At 48.6% G+C, this 19812-nt stretch overlaps 1 protein-coding gene across 1 annotated transcript in view; it reads right to left on the bottom strand.

Moving 5' to 3' along the window:
* The window catches only part of SUPT6H (SPT6 homolog, histone chaperone and transcription elongation factor), a 195806-nt gene that overhangs the window by 153739 nt on the left and 22255 nt on the right, over positions 1-19812 (bottom strand). The window contains exons 5-7 of the mRNA XM_033922805.1: positions 6830-7028; positions 6377-6461; positions 5829-6102 (exon numbers count right to left, since the gene is read on the bottom strand). Of these exons, the coding sequence (XP_033778696.1) occupies positions 5829-6102; positions 6377-6461; positions 6830-7028 (558 nt within the window). The remainder of the gene's footprint in view (positions 1-5828; positions 6103-6376; positions 6462-6829; positions 7029-19812) is intronic.

Genomic DNA, 19812 nt, shown 5'->3' with positions numbered 1-19812 from the left:
TACTTACTATACTGTTTAAGGACACTACACACAAAACTTTAATCAGGAATATTTCCAACAGCATGGAAGCATGCGTTTATTACTCCGAATCTAAAATCTACTCAATCTGATATTACAAATAAACAAAACTATAGGCTTATCTCTAATTTATGTTTATCCAGTAAGATTGAACATGTCATTCTCTCACAGCTTACATCTTTTATAGATAAAACAAAAGTGCTACACCCCAAACAATCAGGTTTTCTTTCCAATCATAGCACTGAAACAATACCTATGTCAGTTCTTAATGCTGTTTTGGAGATTTTAGATAGTGACTATTTAGCTCATGCAATTTCTTTAGATCTGACCACCACTTTTCATCTAGTTGATCATCAAATTATACTCACTAGATTAGCAGATATTGGCATAGGTTCTATAGCATTATCCTGGTTTGCATCTTTTCTCAGGGGTAGGACTTTTCCTTTAATTGTGAACCAAACTATTTCCTCCACATTTATTTCGCCCTGTGGGGTCCCACAGGGTTTTTCATTATCTACAGTTTTAATTTTTTTTTGTGTGTGCCACTGCTAACTGTTTACTGCTATGTGGATGACATCTTGCTCGTAGCTAAAACAGATCCTACTAATTTAAACAAACAATGTACAGCAAAATCTTTCTTCAATTAATGCATGGTTGAATTCTAATAGGCTACTTTTAAATATTGAGAAATGTTTTCCTTCTGAATTGTGGGACAAGGAATCGAACCAAATGTTACACAATTTTCTTGGAAACAAATTCCAAAAATTAATAAATTCAAATACTGTATCTAGAAATTATGGTGGATTCAAATTTATCTTTCAATGATCAGATTTCTGAAATAGTAAAAAAATGGGTTTTATTTTTATGACTGATAAGAGCCATTTGGCATTTTTTTGACAATAAGAATCTACATCCATTAATACATTTTTTTACATCCAAAATTGATTACTGTAATATTGTGCATGCTGGTATTTCTTCAATATGACTTCAGTCATTACAGAACAAAGCAATTAAACTTTTAGGACATAAAAGGAAATGATCATGTTACATACTCCTCTTTTTCAGCAATATCATTGGCTTCCGATAACATAAGTATTTTAAAATTAATTCTATAGGCTAACTCATAAATCCTTAAATACTTTACAGCCAGGTTACTTGAATTTATTGACTATTCTATATGTGCCTATTCGGATGCTAAGATCATTTCAAATAATGGATTGATTATTCCTTCTGTTAAAAGAACGAGATGGAAGACCACCCATTCTTATTTGACACCCTCACTATGGAATCAACTGCCAAACTATATACAATTGGAAGCTAATTTTAAAGTTTTTAAAATGTTTAAAAATTTTTTTTTTAATTAGTCTTTGGAAAATAAAATAATTTAAATGCTCATATATATTAATATTTAATTTATCAAGATTTCTTCTGTCAGACACAACAAAATCAGTTTGTTTGTAATTATGTGATTGCTATTCTATCCTATTTTTTTTTTAATTTAAATCTTTTTATTAAACAGATACAACTGTAGAAACGACAAAAGTGTAAAACAATGTTTACAATGCTTGTTGTTTCTGCAGTTGTATCTATCCTATTTTTATGGCATTCCTTTTCTACTTTATATTGTTTTTGTAAACCACTTTGATCTGTTGTAAGCTATAACAGTATATTAAGTTTTTAATAAACATAAACAACCAAATCCACACTAAGGGCTCCTTTTATCAAGGTGCGCTATGGAAGTTAGCGCGTCAGACATTTCATCACGCGTAACCTTGCGGCAAGCCAAAAAACTAACGCCTCGTCAATGGAGGTGTTAGCGACTACCGCGGCAGGGGTTTAACGCGCAGAATTCCACGTGTTAAACCTCTACCGCAGCTTGATAAAAGGAGCCCTAAGTTACTATACAAAAGGAAATAAAGCTGCTCAGGTTATACCTTAAACCATTATAAAAGGTATTCACGGGTTCTTAGGCAGGTAGATAGATTAAGAACGGACAAGGCTCCGGGCCCAGACGGGATCCACCCGAGAATACTGAAAGAGCTCAGAGATGAAACAGCAGAGTTACTGCAGCATATTTGCAACCTGTCCTTGAAAACAGGGATAATCCCAGAGGACTGGAAGATAGCGAATGTTACACCGATCTTCAAAAAAGGATCGAGAGGCGACCCGGGAAACTACAGACCGGTGAGCTTAACCTCCGTTCCAGGGAAGATGGTCGAATCAATGATCAGGGAAGGTATCAATGAGCATATAGAAAAAAATAATCTGATGAGATCGAGCCAGCATGGTTTCTGTAAAGGCCGATCATGCCAGACAAATCTACTGCATTTCTTTGAGGGGATAAGTAAGCAATTGGACCAAGGTGACCCAGTAGACATTATATATCTAGATTTCCAAAAAGCCTTTGACAAGGTGCCCCATGAACGATTACTGAAGAAACTGTGGAGTCACGGGGTGGAAGGGGACGTGTACAGATGGATCAAAAATTGGCTGGCGGACAGGAAACAGAGGGTAGGAGTAAAGGGGCACTACTCTGACTGGATAGGGGTCACAAGTGGTGTTCCGCAAGGGTCAGTGCTGGGACCATTGCTGTTCAATATATTTATTAATGATCTAGAAACGGGGACAAAGTGCGAAGTTATCAAGTTCGCGGATGACACAAAACTCTCCAGTAGGGCCAGAACTGTTGAGGAATGCAAAGAATTGCAAAGCGACCTGAACAAGCTGAGTGAGTGGGCAAAAAAATGGCAGATGAGCTTCAATGTGGAGAAATGTAAGGTCTTGCACATAGGGAAGGGGAACTCCATGTACAGCTATACGATGGGAGGGAGGGTACTCGGGAAAGGCAGCCAGGAAAAAGATCTGGGGGTATTGGTAGATAACACAATGAAGCCGGCGGCACAATGTGCAGCGGCCTCAAAAAAAGCGAACAGAATGTTGGGCATTATCAAAAAAGGTATCACTACCAGAACAAAAGAAGTTATCCTGCCACTGTATCGAGCAATGGTGCGCCCACATCTGGAATACTGCGTCCAATACTGGTCGCCATACCTCAAGAAGGACATGGCAATACTCGAAAGGGTCCAGAGGAGGGCAACGAGGATGATAAAGGGTATGGAGAACCTTTCATATGCCGAACGGTTAGACAGGCTGGGGCTCTTTACCCTGGAGAAGCGGAGACTGAGAGGGGACATGATAGAAACTTATAAAATCATGAAAGGCATAGAGAAGGTGGAGAGGGACAGATTCTTTAGACTAGCAGGGACAACTAAAACAAGAGGTCATTCAGAAAAACTGAGAGGAGACAGATTCATAACGAATGCAAGGAGGTTCTTCTTCACTCAGAGGGTGGTGGACACCTGGAACGCGCTTCCCGGAGAGGTAATAAGACAGAGTACAATTCTGGGGTTCAAAAAGGGACTGGATGACTTCCTGGAAGCGAAGGGGATAACAGGGTACAGATAGAGGTTTACCGTACAGGACATTGAGCGAATAGGGTATGGATATTTCAGGTTAGGTGGGGAACACTTTCAGGTCATGGACCTGGGGGGCCGCCGTGGGAGCGGACTGCCGGGCACGATGGACCCCTGGTCTGACCCGGCAGAGGCAACGCTTATGTTCTTATGTTCTTATGTTATGTATGTGTTATTTGATAATAAAACACATACCTGTAAGATGTGGAGGAAACTCCTAAACCCAATCTGTCTAAATCATCTTTATTAATTACAAAACAGACCTGTTTGATAAAGGTTTTTAAGAAGTTTTAAGATGGTTTTCACCTTAGGGATCAAAGCCTATCATATTCCAGTTTACCCATACACAAGGAGGCAAAAAACTTCAAGCCATTCTTTTGATATATTAAGGGGAAACGACCTGCGAAAGAAGCGGTAGGGTCGTTGGATGACCGTGTAATAAAGGGAGTACTACAGGAGGACAAAGCCATCGCTGACAAACTGAACACATTTTTTGCATCTGTATTTACCGAAGAGGATATACACAACATACCAAAAGCCGACAGGCTATACAAAGGAAACGAAGATGAGAAACTGACAGGGTTGACGGTCAGTCTAGAAGAGGTATGCAGGCAGATTAATAGGCTTAAAAATGATAAATCCCCAGGACCGGATGGCATCCATCCGAGGGTAATTAAGGAATTGAAAGGGGCTATAGCTGAACTGCTTCAACTAATAGCCAATCTGTCGATCAAATCAGGAAGGATTCCAGAAGACTGGAAAGTGGCGAGTTACACAGATCTTCAAGAAAGGTTCGAGGGGAGATCCGGGAAACTACAGACCAGTGAGTCTGACCTCGGTACTGGGAAAGATGGTAGAGGCGCTGATAAAGGACCGCATCATGGATCACCTTGACGGACACAATCTGATGAGGACCAGCCAACACGGCTTCAGCAAAGGAAGATCTTGCGTGACAAACTTGCTGCACTTCTTTGAGGGAGTAAACAGGCAAGGGTGACCCGGTCAACATTGTATATCTAGGTTTTCAGAAGGCGTTCAACAAGTTTCCACATAAACGACTGCTTTGAGAATTTGCGAGCCATGGAATTGAGGGTGAAATACTCACGTGGATTAAAAACTGGCTGGCGGATAGGAAACAGAGAGTGGGGGGTAAATGGACAATGCTCGGACTGGAAAAGTGTCATGAGTGCAGAGTCGCAGGGTTCGGTGCTTGGACCCGTGCTCTTCAACATATTTATAAACGACCTGGAAATTGGTACAAGTGAGGTGATTAAATTTGCAGACGATACGAAGTTATTCAGAATAGTGAAGACACAGGATTGTGAAGACCTGCAACGTGACATAAACACGCTCGAGAAATGGGCCGCGACATGGCAAATGAGGTTTGACCTGGATATGTGTAAGGTGATGCATATCGGTAACAAAAATCTTATACACGAATATAGGATGTCCGGTGCAGTACTTGGATAGACCCCCCAGGAAAGAGACTTGGGAGTACTGGTCGACAAATCAATGAAACCATCTGCGCAGTGTGCAGTGGCAGCAGCTAAAAGGACAAACAGAATGCTAGGAATGATTAAGAAGGGGATCATGAATAGATCGGAGAAGGTTATCATGCCGCTGTACAAGGCCATAGTACGCCCTCACCTAGAATACTGCGACCAGCACTGGTTGCCGTACATGAAGAAGGACACAATACTACTCGAACGGATCCAGAGAAGAGCAACTAAAATGGTTAAGGGGCTGGAGGAGTTGCCATACAGTGAGAGATTAGAGAAACTGGGCCTCTTCTCTCTTGAAAAGAGGAGACTGAGAGGGGACATGATCGAAACATTCAAGATAATGAAGGGAATAGACTTAGTAGATAAAGACAGGTTGTTCACCCTCTCCAAGGTAGAGAGAATGAGAGGGCACTCTCTAAAGTTAAAAGGGGATAAATTCCATACAAAAACAAAGAAGTTCTTCTTCACCCAAAGAGTGGTAGAAAACTGGAACGCTCTTCCGGAGGCTGTTATAGGGAAAAACACCCTCCAGGGATTCAAGACAAAGTTAGACAAGTTCCTGCTGAATCAGAACATACATAGGTAAGGCTAATCTCAGTTAGGGCACTGGTCTTTGACCTAAGGGCCGCCGCGTGAGCAGACCGCTAGGCACGATGGACCACTGGTCTGACCCAGCAGCGGCAATTCTTATGTTCTTAATAGCCATATAGAGAAAAAAAAAGGAACTACTCACTTTTCTAAAGAGAAATTCCTCCACTAGAAAACTTATTTTCTTCTTTAGTAATATGTGCACAATATAAGAATACCTTTCCTGGCACTGGAATACCTGACCTACCTGGAACCGTTCAGGCAGATCTGTCATTCGAATCTCATTGTCCTGATCTGTGAGGTGGCTGCTCTCCAGCTCACTGGGCTCATATATCTCAAAAATACTGCGCCGGCTGACACGCTTCTTGGTGGTCTTCTTGGGTCGGACTCTTGTCTCCCCTTCAGTCTCTTCATCCTCATATTCATACTCTTCCTCCATCTCCTCATCATCCTCATTGTATTTCTCAAATTCACTATAGTCATAGTCTACACCAAAGATCTCCTGGGCCTCTTGCAGAGCACTGCAACACAACACATCCAGAATTTTAATATTGCTATAGCACCCTCTCTTCTTCAACTACTAGTCCCATTCCACTGTCGGACTTCCTTGAATATACTAACTCCTTATCTGCCACCCTTGACCCAGTGCAGTAATGTAGTATTGAAAAGCCACTGGATTACACACATAGCTGGTCACTATTTACTGTGATTCAGATGTTTTTCTCTGTATGAACTCTTGCTACAGAAAAGCTATGCAGGAGACTACTTCAAACAGACTACCACAGCTTCACTTACGCATCTACAAATCCTGGGAATTTCTTCCTCCATTTGGGCTTCTTTAAAGGCTGTCCATCATCGTCCACAATGAAGTCATCAATATCTGTAGGGAAAAGAAGGAGGCAGGAAAAATGATTGTGTGCAGTCGCATAAGTTCAAGGTCTCTGGAGTATCAAACACTCTTGCTCAAACTGCTGATTAGTTCTACCCCCTACTTATGACAAAAGGGAATTCTGCTCTAGACTCCGCTTCTCTGGTCTTTCTGATGAAAGCACCATGAAAATGTTTTCTAACCCTCAAATGTACTTTCCCCATCCCTTTTCTTCAGTATACATTCACTATCAACTTGTCTCACCCCCTATTTGATTTATCTAGCTCATCTAGGGGACAGGGTATGTAGCACAGAGTTGAATCTTTTTGGTGTCAATCAGTTATGTGCTAAAAGTAATGGGTCCTTTCAGTTAGACAAACCTGATTCCTCCTCGTCCTCCTCCTCTTCTTCATCTGGGGCAATCATGATGGCTTCCACAGGCTCTGGTCCCTCTTCACCCTCCCCACCCTGAAAGATCTCCTCAGCAATTGCTTCCTTCTCATGTTCTTCCTTTCCGTAATCCTCCTCTTCTTCATCCTCATCTTCTGACATTTTCCGTACACGTCTGAATTTTTTTTGCTATGTAAAACACACTCAATCAGAAGACATGTTTACTGCTCTACCTATAGCCCTTATATGTGCCGAACTGGGTTTTGTGTTGCATGCTGTTTACCATATGGTGAGTCACTAGTAGGAAAAATTCAAGAAAATTGCAAGAAACCAAGTTTTCTGACAGACTATCCTTCCCAAGTATCTATACTAGATGGAGGAGGGTAACTTTGTATGGGTGATCTGGATGGCAAAACTAACACCTAAGTCCACCCATTTAAAATAATGCAAAGTCTTTTAAAACATACTTTTAGTGCTGCCATATATAAGTTATTTGGCACCATGCAGAACAGAAAATTACATTTCATAAATGAGCGCATTTCAGAAAAAAAGAAAATGGACTAATACTAGGTGGTTTAGACACTTAACAGTGCTACAAACACATTTAACACACAATTTCATAACTTAAGTGTGCTATGTGTAATCATACATATATATATATATTTAAACAAAAACCATAATTAGATAGCTCTAAGTCTAATAGATGTTGGCATTGTCATCTCGAAGCTGGGACTTTAGATCATTTATTATTTTTTTGTCCATGTATTTTGGCTTTTTGGAAATCAATTTGGGGCCAAATAAATGGTAAAATTATGGTTTTACCTGTTAATTTTCTTTCCTTTAGAAGCAGCAGATGAATCCAGACTAGTGGGTATAGCTCACATCGACCAGCAGGTGGAGATAGAGAACTGATTAACAGTTGGCCTTAAAGCCTGGTGTTCTTTCTGTTGATTCAGTTATGCACTCTGCCCAAGCATCCCGAAAGGAGAATGAGCCGCAACAAAACTCCATTCCAGTAGAAACTGTGTCGTTCTCTTCTTGAAATTAGCCTATGTCTCTCTTTTGTACCAAAAAAATTTTTTTTTTTCCAGCAATGAAATAATACACTTACCAACCATAGCCCCAACTAACCCAATCAACTAAACACCATACACACAACCAGTGCCTTTTGGGGAGGGGCTCTGGATTCATCTGCTGCTTCTAAAGGAAAGAAAATTAACAGGTAAGACCATAATTTTACCTTCCATAGCAAAGCAGCAGATGAATCCAGACTAGTGGGATGTAGCAAAGCAAACTCAAACTGGGTGGGACGCCAATGCCGCCTCTGCCAGCACTGCCGCGCCAAAACTCGCCTCTGAACGGGCCGCCACATCTAAACGATAATGCCGTGAAAAAGTATTTGTCGACGACCAAGTGGCCGCTCGGCAAATCTCCTCTAAAGACATCCCCCCGGACTCCGCCCAAGAGGTTGCCAAAGCCCGAGTGGAATGAGCATGAAGGTGCTCCGGTACTTTCTTCCCTGACAGCACATACGCTGAAGCAATAGTGTCCTTGACCCAACGCGCAATGGACGCCTTAGACGCCGCCATCCCTTTGTTTTTCCCCGCGAAAGCGACAAAGAGATGGTCCGACCGACGAAAGTCATTCGTCACTTCCAAATAATGGAGAAGCACACGGCGTACATCTAGCAGCCGTAAAGACAAAAATCGTGTCCCCCAATCCTCCCTCCGAAAGGACGGAAGGAACAACTCCTGGTTCACATGAAAGGCAGAAATAACCTTCGGCAGGAAGGACGGCACCGTACGCACCGACACCCCAGTCTCCGAAAAACGCAAAAAGGGTTCTCTGCAAGAAAGCGCCTGCAGCTCCGATACTCGCCTCGCTGAAGCCATTGCCACCAAAAAAACGGTTTTCAGTGTGACATCTTTTAACGTGGCCGCTGACAGAGGCTCAAAAGGTGCCCCCTGCAACTTCCCAAGGACGAGCTTAAGATTCCACGTTGGACAAATACGCTTGACCGGCGGGCGGAGATGGTTCACCCCCCTGAGGAAACGGACCACGTCCGGCTGTGACGCGAGAGCCGATCGATCCACTGGGCCCCTGTAACAGGCAATGGCCGCCACCTGAACCTTTAAAGAGTTATAGGCTAACCCTTTTTCGACGCCCTCCTGCAGGAAAGCAAGAATAGCCGGCAGAGAAGCTTTGAAGGGCGCCACTCCCTGGCGACCGCACCATGCCTCAAAAATCCTCCAGACTCTCGCATAGGAGGCTGACGTCGAAAGCTTCTTGGCCTTAAGCAGAGGGGCGATCACCCTCTCTGAATAGCCCTTCTTTCTTAGCCTTGACCGCTCAATAGCCAGGCCGTAAGACCAAAGCGGCCCGGATCTTCTATCCATATCGGACCCTGCGTCAGTAAGTCCGGCGTTACCTGGAACGTCACCCGCTCGCCCACCGACAGCTGAATCAGATCTGCGTACCACGGCCGACGCGGCCAATCCGGAGCCACCAGGATGACTCTGCCGCGAAAGCGAGAGATGCGCTGCAACACTCGCCCTATCATGGGCCACGGCGGGAACACATACAGAAGGGAATTCGGAGGCCATAGGAGAGCTAACGCGTCCACCCCCTCCGAACCCTCTTCCTTGCGTCTGCTGAAGAACCGAGGCAACTTCGCATTGCGGGACGAGGCCATGAGATCCATTTCCGGCAAGCCCCACCGACTGACTAGCCGGCCGAACTCTCGAGGAGACAACTCCCACTCTCCTGGGTCCAGAAGATTTCTGCTGAGAAAGTCCGCTTGCACGTTTTCGTGACCTGCAATGTATGCCGCCGAGAGAAGCGGCACATGCCTCTCCGCCCATTGAAACAAATTTCTCGCCTCTTCTGCTAACTGCGGACTCCGCGTGCCCCCCTGCCGATTGACATAGGCGACCGCCGTGACACTGTCCGAAAAGACTCTGGTCAGCTTGTCCTGAATCAGTGACTGAAAAGCCAACAGCGCCAGCCTGACCGCCTTTAATTCCAACAAATTGATGGGCCACTGGGCCTCCTGGAAGGACCACATCCCCTGCACTGACGCCTGCAGGCACTGGGCCCCCCAACCCCGCAGACTGGCATCCGTGGTGACCACTACCCAGTCTGGCGTGGCCAACGGCATGCCCTTCCACAGATGCAACTCGTGGAGCCACCACTGCATGCTGTGAGCTGCTCGACGACTCCATGGGAGACGCACATTGTAGTTCCGAGAAGCTGGGGACCAGCGAGAGAGCAGAGACTGTTGTAAGGGCCTCATGTGGCTCCGTGCCCAGGGGACCACCTCCAGAGTCGCCACCATGGAACCCAGCACTTGTACATAATCCCAAACTCGCGGTCTGGCCGTCCCGAGAAGTAGGCGAATTTGAGCCTGCAATTTCTCCCCCCCGGTCTCGGGGTAGAAACACCTTCCCCAGAGCCGTGTCGAACCGCACCACCAGATGCACCAACGACTGCGACGGGGACAGAAAACTCTTGGGAAAGTTGACAATCCACCCCAACGACTGTAGGAGCGAAATCACTCGCTGAGTAACCGCCACACTCTCCTGGCTGGACGAGGCGCGGATTAACCAGTCGTCTAGGTAAGGGTGTACCCGAATCCCCTCCTTGCGGAGGAAGGCGGCTACCACCACCATGACCTTGGAAAAGGTGCGGGGGGCCGTTGCCAAGCCAAAGGGCATTGCCCGAAACTGATAATGCTGGCCGAGAATCGCAAACCGCAGATACTGCTGATGCGGAGGCCAGATCGGAATATGGAGGTATGCCTCCTTGAGATCGAGGGACGTGAGGAACTCTCCCGGTCGTACTGCCGCAATAACCGAGCGCACCGTCTCCATCCGGAAATGGCGAACACTGAGAAATCTGTTGACTCTTTTGAGATCCAGCACCGGCCTGAAGGATCCTCCCTTCTTTGGCACAATGAAGTAAAGGGAATATATACCGGTGCCTACTTCTTCCGGGGGCACCGGTACCACAGCCCCTAGCTCGAGCAGTCCCCGAAGAGTCATCCGGACCGCGTCTCCCTTGGCCGCCCCATTGCACGGGGACACCAAGAAAGAATCTACGACGGGAGAGGCGAACTCTAACTTGTACCCTTCTTGAACAATGTCCAACACCCACTGATCTGACGTGATCGTGGCCCACTCCGCCCGGAACTCCGAAAGCCGGCCCCCTAAGGGAAAGGCGGAGGGAGCCACGCCCCCATCATTGTGGAGTGCGAGTGGCTGGGGTACGCGTGGACTGCCCCGACGAGGGTCTCGTCGTACGAAAGGAACCCCTCTGCTGAAACCTTGGCCTCGAAGCAGAGGACGAACCAGCAGCCGATCTGAAGAAAGGCTTACCAGACCTGGATCTCCGAACATCCCTGAAGCGCGGTCTCGACGATGAGGGCCTCACCGGGGGCCTAGCCCTATCCTCCGGTAAACGCTGAGTTTTGGTATCCCCAAAATCCTTCACCAGTTTATCTAAATCTTCTCCAAACAAGAAACCCCCTTTAAAAGGAAGCCGTACCAGCCGAAGCTTAGAAGCAGCATCGGCCGCCCAATGCCGTAGCCATAGGGATCTGCGAGATACCACTGAAAGAGACATCTGCTTCGCAGACGCCCTAACAATATCATATAAGGAGTCTGCCAAATAAGCCAAGCCGGACTCCAAATCTGCCAGTTCCGCATGGACAGAACCTCCAGGCTCCGTTAAATTATCTGCCACCACTTGCGACCACTGCAGACATGCTCGTGCCGCATAAGAACTGCATATGGCGGCCTGCAAGGTCAGTGCCGCGACCTCAAAGGACATTTTTAAGGAAGATTCAATCTTCCTATCCTGCGCATCCTTCAACGTCACTCCCCCCTCCACCGGTAAGGTAGTCCGTTTGGTTACCGCGGCCACCAAAGCATCCACCCTGGGCAATCTAAACTTATCCAGTTCAGCCGGGTCCACCGGATACAAGAGCCGCATGGCTTTTGCCACCCTTAAACTGGCTTCCGGCGTATCCCATTGCGCCGAGATCAGCTCCTGCATGGCTTCATGCACCGGAAAAGCCTTAGGTGGTCTCCGTGTGCCCGCCATCAGGGGATTACCTGATACTGCAGTATCAGCCTGAGAAATATTCAGCCCCTGTAAAGCCTTTGAAATTAAGGAAGACAATTCTTCCCTATGAAATAACCGTAGAGCGGACGGGTCATCCACTTCTTGACCCGGGGGATCCCCTGCATCCCAATCCAGGACCTCCCCCTCCTCCAACGATTCTGGAAGAGAAAAAGGGGATCTAGCCAGAATATCCTCGGTTTCCACGGTTGCGAGCCTGCGCTTCTTTGCACCCAGCGCCCTCGCTGGCGACCCCACCGTGCCCTCAGCAGGTTTGCCTGTCTCCCCAGGCACCACCGCCGACGTTGAGGGCACCGGAAGGGACACCTCGACCACTGGCACCGTCGGGGCGGGCTGCGCACCCTGTAACAAAAATGCCCTGTGCAGCAGCATCACAAATTCCGGCGAAAAAGAACCCCACTGAAGGGCCGCTGAACCGCCCTGCTCCGGGCCGGGGAGCGGGGCCGCGACTTCCGCCATTGCTCCCGCCTCCCCCACCGCCGCTGAACTCCCCCCTGCTAAGGAAGAGCCTCGCAGCTCTGACTCACCCTTGCGTGCCGGGGACATGTCCCGTGCCTCTGTTACCCGGGAAATCGCCAGCTCACAAGCCTGCAACAAAGCCCCTTCAGCCAGGGCCAGCTCACACTCGGCCGAGCAAAGGCCCGACGGTGCCCTGCGCGCTCCACAGCGCGAACACCTCTGACCGGCCTCCGTTGCCATGCTGCGTTTCAGCGCGGCTGCTGTTTCTTTTTTTTTTTTTCACACGCGGCAAACGCCGCCGACTCCCGACTCCGCCCCCAACCGCCCCTACAGTCGGGAACGCGACACCCAAGCCCCGAGGCAGGGAAAACACTCACCCCTCTGCTCCCGCGATCCTAGACGCCAGGACACAGCTGGTAAGTGTACTGCAAGCAAAAGCACAAATTGCCAAGCTCAGCATGAACAGGAAGTCGATTCTTTTTTTTTTTTTTTTTTTTTTACTGGAATGAAGAAAGACGACCCCTGCAGGACCAACAACCCCTCAATCACCCGGAGGGGAGGGTGGAGTAGGGACCTGGGGGGGCCCAGGTGTAACTCCTAAAGCCGGCACCACTCAGCCAGGCACCCCTATCCTACTGAAGAGACATAGTCTCAACAGAGGAAGTCCACTGAACACCAATATCTCCGGCAGCATCCAGAATCCAAGAGCTAGAGGGCTAGCTCAGTCCCTGCTGGGAGATAGAGCAAAACTGAATCAACAGAAAGAACACCAGGCTTTAAGGCCAACTGTTAATCAGTTCTCTATCTCCACCTGCTGGTCGATGTGAGCTATACCCACTAGTCTGGATTCATCTGCTGCTTTGCTATGGAAAGGTTGTTAGAAAATCCGGTAGCCTTGACATATGATACTATTTTATTTGGCATGTCGATGAAAGCGAAAAGTCAGATTTCTTCAAAAAACAATAAGCTTCTACTTATTCTGACTGGAATTGCCATTTATCATATTACATTCAATTGGAAAAATCCGAGTAGATTAAATTACAGTTTTTGGTGGAGTTCTGTATGTCATATTTATAAAATGGAAAGAACGTTATCCACACAGAGAATATTTTGGTAATTTTCGATATGTTTGGGGACCATTAACAGACTTTTGTAATAAGTAGTAAACATTTTCCCTTCATAAGATAATTGAAATGAGGGGATAGGGATGGGTGGGAGGGATGATTTTTGATATATTAATAGAATGTATATTGTATAATATAATATAAATGAATATTTTTGATGTGATAGGGATGGGAGGAGAGGTTAACTTTCATGAATGTCAGTTGATGATAATAATTGTAATACAAGTGATGTTTTTTCAATTCAAATGTTATTTCTTGATACACTTGATGGAGGGGGGGTGATATATAGTTATATTATAGGTTTAATCAATATTTATGAATATAACATGTATGATATTTTTGATTACAATATTTGTGGAAAGGGTGGGTGGGGGAGGGTTAATTTATATATTTAAGATGATAATAGAAAGATTTTCAAGTGATGTGTATGATTCAATTGATGTAATATTGTACACTTGATGTAAGATGAAAAAATGAATAAAGAATTTGAAAAAAAAAAAAGATACACTTGATGTAAGTTGTAAAATGAATAACAATTATATAAACAAAAACTAAAGACTGACTTAACAAAAAAGTGGTAATGCTCTAGCTGACAAAGTTACATCTTGCAACAATCAAAACATCTCAATAGGAAAAAGATTTCAGTTGGTGCCACTAACACAGGTTGTATAAGTCAACTCTACATGAGTATATCCATCACTCCCATCCCAAAGATGCTAATTAGGGAGCAATCCTCTGAAATTAAACTTTAACCCAAGAGAGGTAGTTCTGAACATAAAGGGGAGCTCAACTTCTCCCTCAAACAGTCCTCCAAGCTCCTGATCCAAGAGAAGTTAGCCATGGTTTATATGTGACTCGGAGTAGGTATAAAATATTGATGAGTAAAACTCAGGCACAATTTTATTTGTATTGTATTTAGACCACCACTAGGAAGGCCAACCCAGAACAGCTGATCCCTAAGGTTTATTAAATTTACTTCATATGACCTAGACCAGTGGTTCCCAACCTTGTCCTGCAGGACCACCAGGCCAATTGGGCTTTCAGGCTAGCCTTAATGAATATGCATGAGAGAGATTTGCATATAATGGAAGTGAGAGGCATACAAATCTGCTCCATGCATATTCATTAGGGCTATCCTGAAAACCCGATTGGCTTCGTGGTCCTCCAGGACAGGGTTGGGAACCACTGACCTAGATTACCATCCAGCTGGTCTACCAAGGATGCTACCTTGCAGATAGTGGACTTAGAGCCCATTAGTGTCCTCATAAATAAATATGATTTTAGGATATGCTCTGTAAGGAGATATTAGGTTCTTACCTGCTAATTTACTTTCTTTTAGCTTCTCCAGACCAGTAGAGGTTAATCTTTACAAATGGGTATATATCCAATCATGACCAGCAGGTGGAGACTGAAAACAAAACTGTGGGACAGTATATACTATACTCCCTTCTCTATTTCCCTCAGTCTGCCGAATAGCCAAGCAGAACCAAGAACTGGAAAACAGAAAGAAAACAATACTCCGAACAGGAGTAACAATTAACATACCCAAGTGCTGTTGGAAAATGCAGAGGAGAAATACCCGAAGGAAAATGTCCCCACAGCTCGCCAGCTAAGCCAGCCGAGCCACAGCCGCTGTTCTTCAATTCTCCCCGGCCCTAGAAAAATACTAGAACCCGCAGCAAAAAACAAAAAACTGCCCGTGAAACAGCCCCAACAACAACAACAACAACAGACAGACAGGGTGGGGACCTCTACTGGTCTGGAGAAGCTAAAAGAAAGTAAATTAGCAGGTAAGAACCTAATTTCTCCTTCTTTAGCACTCTCCAGACCAGTAGAGGTTAATCTTTACAAATGGGACGTACCAAAGCAGTCCCTCTCACGGGCGGGACCCCCGAAGGGCCGATACCAGAACATGCTCACCGAACACCGCGTCCCGACGAGCCTGCACATCAACCCGATAATGTCTAACAAAGGAATGCAAGGAGGACCAAACTGCAGCCTTACAAATATCCACTGGAGGCACGAGCGACGACTCAGCCCAAGAAGCTGCCTGACCCCGAGTGGAATGAGCCTTGAGAAACTCCGGAACAGGCTTCTGTCTCAGAAGATAAGCGGAAGCAATCGTCTCCTTGATCCAGCGCGCAATAGTAGCCTTAGAAGCGCCAGCCCCCCGACGAGGACCCGCCAGAAGGACAAAGAGATGATCGGATTTCCGGAATTCCTGGGTCCGCTGCACATAAGAGCGGAGGACCCGACCGACATCCAACTTGCGCAGCTGCCGTTGCTCAGAAGAGCCCTCCCGACTACCCAAGACCGAGAGGACCACCGATTGATTGACATGAAAAGGAGAAACTACTTTCGGCAGAAAGGAAGGAACAGGCCGCAAGACAACCCGCTCCCTCGAAAATTCCAAGAAGGGAGCCCTACAAGAGAAAGCCTGAAGTTCAGAAACTCGCCTAGCGGAAGTAATGGCCACCAAAAAGACCGCCTTCATAGTAAGGTCCTTCAGCGAACAGCCATCCAACGGCTCGAAAGGTGGACGTACCAACACCGAGAGAACCAGATTGAGATCCCAAGAGGGAACAGAGGGCCGTAGGGGAGGCCTGAGCAACTTAGCCACCCGCAAAAAGCGAATCACATCAGGAATGGCCGACAAACGCTGACCTGTCACCAACCCTAGAAAAGCCGACAGGGCCGCAAGTTGAACCCGGAGAGAAGACCAAGCCAGGCCTTTATCCAGGCCATCCTGCAAGAACTCTAGAATGTTAGGCAGGGAAGCGCGAAAAGAGACCACTCTCCGCGCCCGGCACCATCCCTCAAAGAGACGCCAAACCCGCACATAAGCCCGAGAGGTAGAAAGCCTCCGGGACCCCAAGAGAGTAGAGATCACCTTATCTGAATATCCCTTCTTACTAAGGCGACCCCTTTCAAGAGCCAAGCCGTAAGACAGAAGGGAGACGGGTCGAACATGGGAATGGGACCCTGCGTCAGAAGATCGTCCAAGAGAGGGAGAGGGAGAGGATCCGCCACCAGGTGCCTCACTAGATCCGCATACCACGGACATCGAGGCCAATCCGGAGCCACCAGAACCACTAGACCCGGATGGTGAACAATGCGAAGAAGTACTCTGCCCACTAATGGCCAAGGAGGGAACACATACAACAGCCCCTCCGTTGGCCACGGTTGGACCAGAGCATCCAGACCCTCGGCCAGACCGTCCCTGCGACGACTGAAGAAGCGGGGCACTTTGGCGTTGCCACTCGTGGCCATCAGGTCCATCAGGGGCTGCCCCCAAGCCTGCACTATCAACTGAAACGCCACGGCGCCGAGACACCACTCTCCTGGATCCAGGAAGTGACGACTGAGGAAGTCCACCTGAACATTTTCTACCCCGGCTATGTGAGAGGCCGAAAGGTCCAGAAGATGAGACTCCGCCCAAACCATGAGCCGAGCCGCCTCCTGCGCCACCTGAGTGCTCTTAGTGCCCCCCTGACGATTGACATAAGCCACCGCCGTGGCATTGTCCGACAGGACTCTGACCGACTTGCCCAACAAAAGGGAGTGGAAAGCTAACAGCGCCAGATGGACCGCTCTGGTCTCCAACACGTTGATCGACCAGGAGGCCTCCTCCGTGGACCAGGTGCCCTGAGCTGAGTGACCCAAACACTGAGCCCCCCAACCGAGGAGACTCGCATCCGTAAGGAGCACCGTCCACTGCGGAAGATCCAGACCCACCCCCTGAACCAGGTGAGGGTCCGGAGCCACCAACGCAGACTGCAGCGCGCCATGCCTTGCAGGGGAACCAGAACATCCATCCCGTGCCTCTGGGGAGACCACCTCCGGAGCAGAGCATACTGGAGAGGACGCATGTTGGCCCACGCCCACCTCACCACGTCCAGGGACGCCGCCATCGACCCCAAGACTTGGAGGAAATCTCGCGCCCGAGGACACCGGGACGCCAAAAGCAGGCGAATCTGAGATTGCAATTTGCTCACCGGGGCCTCTGGAAGGAAGACCTTCCCCAAGGAGGTGTCGAACAGAACCCCAAGGTACTCCAGACGCTGAGCCGGGACCAACCGGCTCTTGGAAAGGTTGACCACCCAGCCCAGCGACCGGAGAAACTCCACCACCCGAGCCGTAACCCGGGAGCTCTCCTGCAACGACTTTGCCCGAATCAACCAGTCGTCCAGGTAGGGATGTACCAGGATGCCCTCCGACCGCAAGGCTGCCACGAAGACCACCACCACCTTGGTGAACGTCCGGGGAGCCGTGGCCAGACCAAAGGGAAGCGCACAGAACTGATAGTGCCGACCCAAGATCGCAAAGCGAAGGAAGCGCTGATGAGAGGCCCGAATGGGAACATGCAAGTAGGCCTCCGTCAGATCGAGAGAAGTGAGAAACTCCCCCGGCTGAACCGCCAGAATGACCGCAGAGTTTCCATGTGGAAAGAGGGAATCTTGAGAGCCCTGTTGACCCCTTTCAAATCCAGGATGGGCCGAAAGGTCCCCTCCTTCTTGGGCACCACAAAGTAAATGGAGTACCTGCCGGTGCCCCACTCCGGAGGGGGCACCGGAACCACTGCCTTGAGATCTAGCAAGCGCTGAAGGGTCTGACGAAAAGCCTGCGTCTTCCAAGGAGTCTGACATGGAGAGGCGAGGAAAAGGTCCGGCAGAGAGCGGGCGAACTCCAGGGCATAACCGTCCCGCACAACCTCCAGGACCCACTGATCGGACGTGATCTCGGCCCATTTGGGGAAAAAGTCGCGCAGCCGGGCCCCCACCGGAACCAAAGGGGGCACCGGCAAGGAGTCATTGTGCAGGACGGGAAACGGGGGAACCAGCGGAGGGATTCCCTGCCCCCCGACGGGCCCCCCAAAAGGGCTGCATGCGCTGGAAGAACCGACCCCGGGAAAACCCCGGAGCCTGGAAAGAAGCAGCCCCACGCCAAGGGCGATACTTGCGAAACTCCCGCATACGCCCCTGGGCAGCGCCACCCTGAGACGCAGGGCGGGCACGGTCCTCAGGCAGACGGGGCACCTTCGAGTCCGTCAGAGTCTGAATCAACTTATCCAATTCCTCCCCAAACAAAAAAGACCCCCGAAAGGGAAATTTAGTAAGCTTAGCTTTGGACGCAGCATCCGCCGTCCAAGCGCGCAACCACAAAATACGCCGCGCGGCCACGCCAAAGGCCATAGACTTAGCCGAGATCCGCACCAAGTCATAAAGAGCATCTGAGAGGAATGAGGCAGCCATCTCAATCTTCGCTACCTCCTGATTCACCAGAGACCAGTCATCAGACTCCCAATCCAGGACATGCTCAGCCCACCGAAACACGGCGCGAGCGACCAGCCCCCCACAAATAGCCGCCTGGACCCCAAAGGCAGAGACCTGAAAATTTTGCTTAAGGATGTTCTCCAACTTGCGCTCCTCAGAGTCCCGCAAGGCAGAACCGCCCTCAACAGGCACGGTATGCCGCTTAGAAATCGCCGAGACCACCGCGACAACAACTGGCGATGCTAAAGTAGCCCGATCCCCTTCTGGGATGGGATACAAACGAGCCATGCTGCGCGCCAAACGAAACGGCGTCTCCGGCGTTTTCCACTGTTCCAGTATAATATCCCAAATATCCTGATGCATAGGAAAAGAGCGGGAAACGGAACGGATCCCCCGTAACAGAGAGTCCCCCACACGCGGAGTCTCCGGCGGCGCATCCTCAAAACGCAACACCGAAGAAACCTGTTGAATCAGGTCCGGCAGCTCATCTCTATGAAAAAGGCGCACCACGGACGCCTCGTCGCCGTAGGACGGGAAACCCGACAACCCGCCGCCAGCGGCCGTCCCCCTCGAGAGGGTCCTGGAAATCCTCTGAAAGGTCCAGGTCCTCATCCAGACCGACACGCTCCTCCGACCATAAATCCTCGTCCCACGACACCCGCGGACGCTTGGACAAGGGAGGAGGAGGAGGGGACGCCACAACAGACGAGAGAGGCAAAGCCGCAGGGAGCGCGGAGGAAACCCCATTCCCCGACACCCCCTGAGCGCATCCGGTACCCCCAGCCGCCTGAAAATAGGCTCTGCACAAGGAAAAAAAAAATCAGGAGAAAACCCCCCCCCGAGGGTCCCAAGGGACTCCCTGCCACAGCAGGAGACCCGGCAGAAACCTGCCCCTGTTTTTCCAATACAGGGGGAAGGTCACCTGAGGTGGAAGACAAAATGGAGGGGCCAGACTGAGAAGATGGCGACTTTCCCGCC

Source organism: Geotrypetes seraphini, chromosome 15, assembly GCF_902459505.1.
Source record: "Geotrypetes seraphini chromosome 15, aGeoSer1.1, whole genome shotgun sequence".
Taxonomy (NCBI): Eukaryota; Metazoa; Chordata; class Amphibia; order Gymnophiona; family Dermophiidae; genus Geotrypetes; species Geotrypetes seraphini.
Note: the sequence above shows the minus strand (reverse complement) of the source record. Positions and strands in the feature narration are given on the sequence as shown.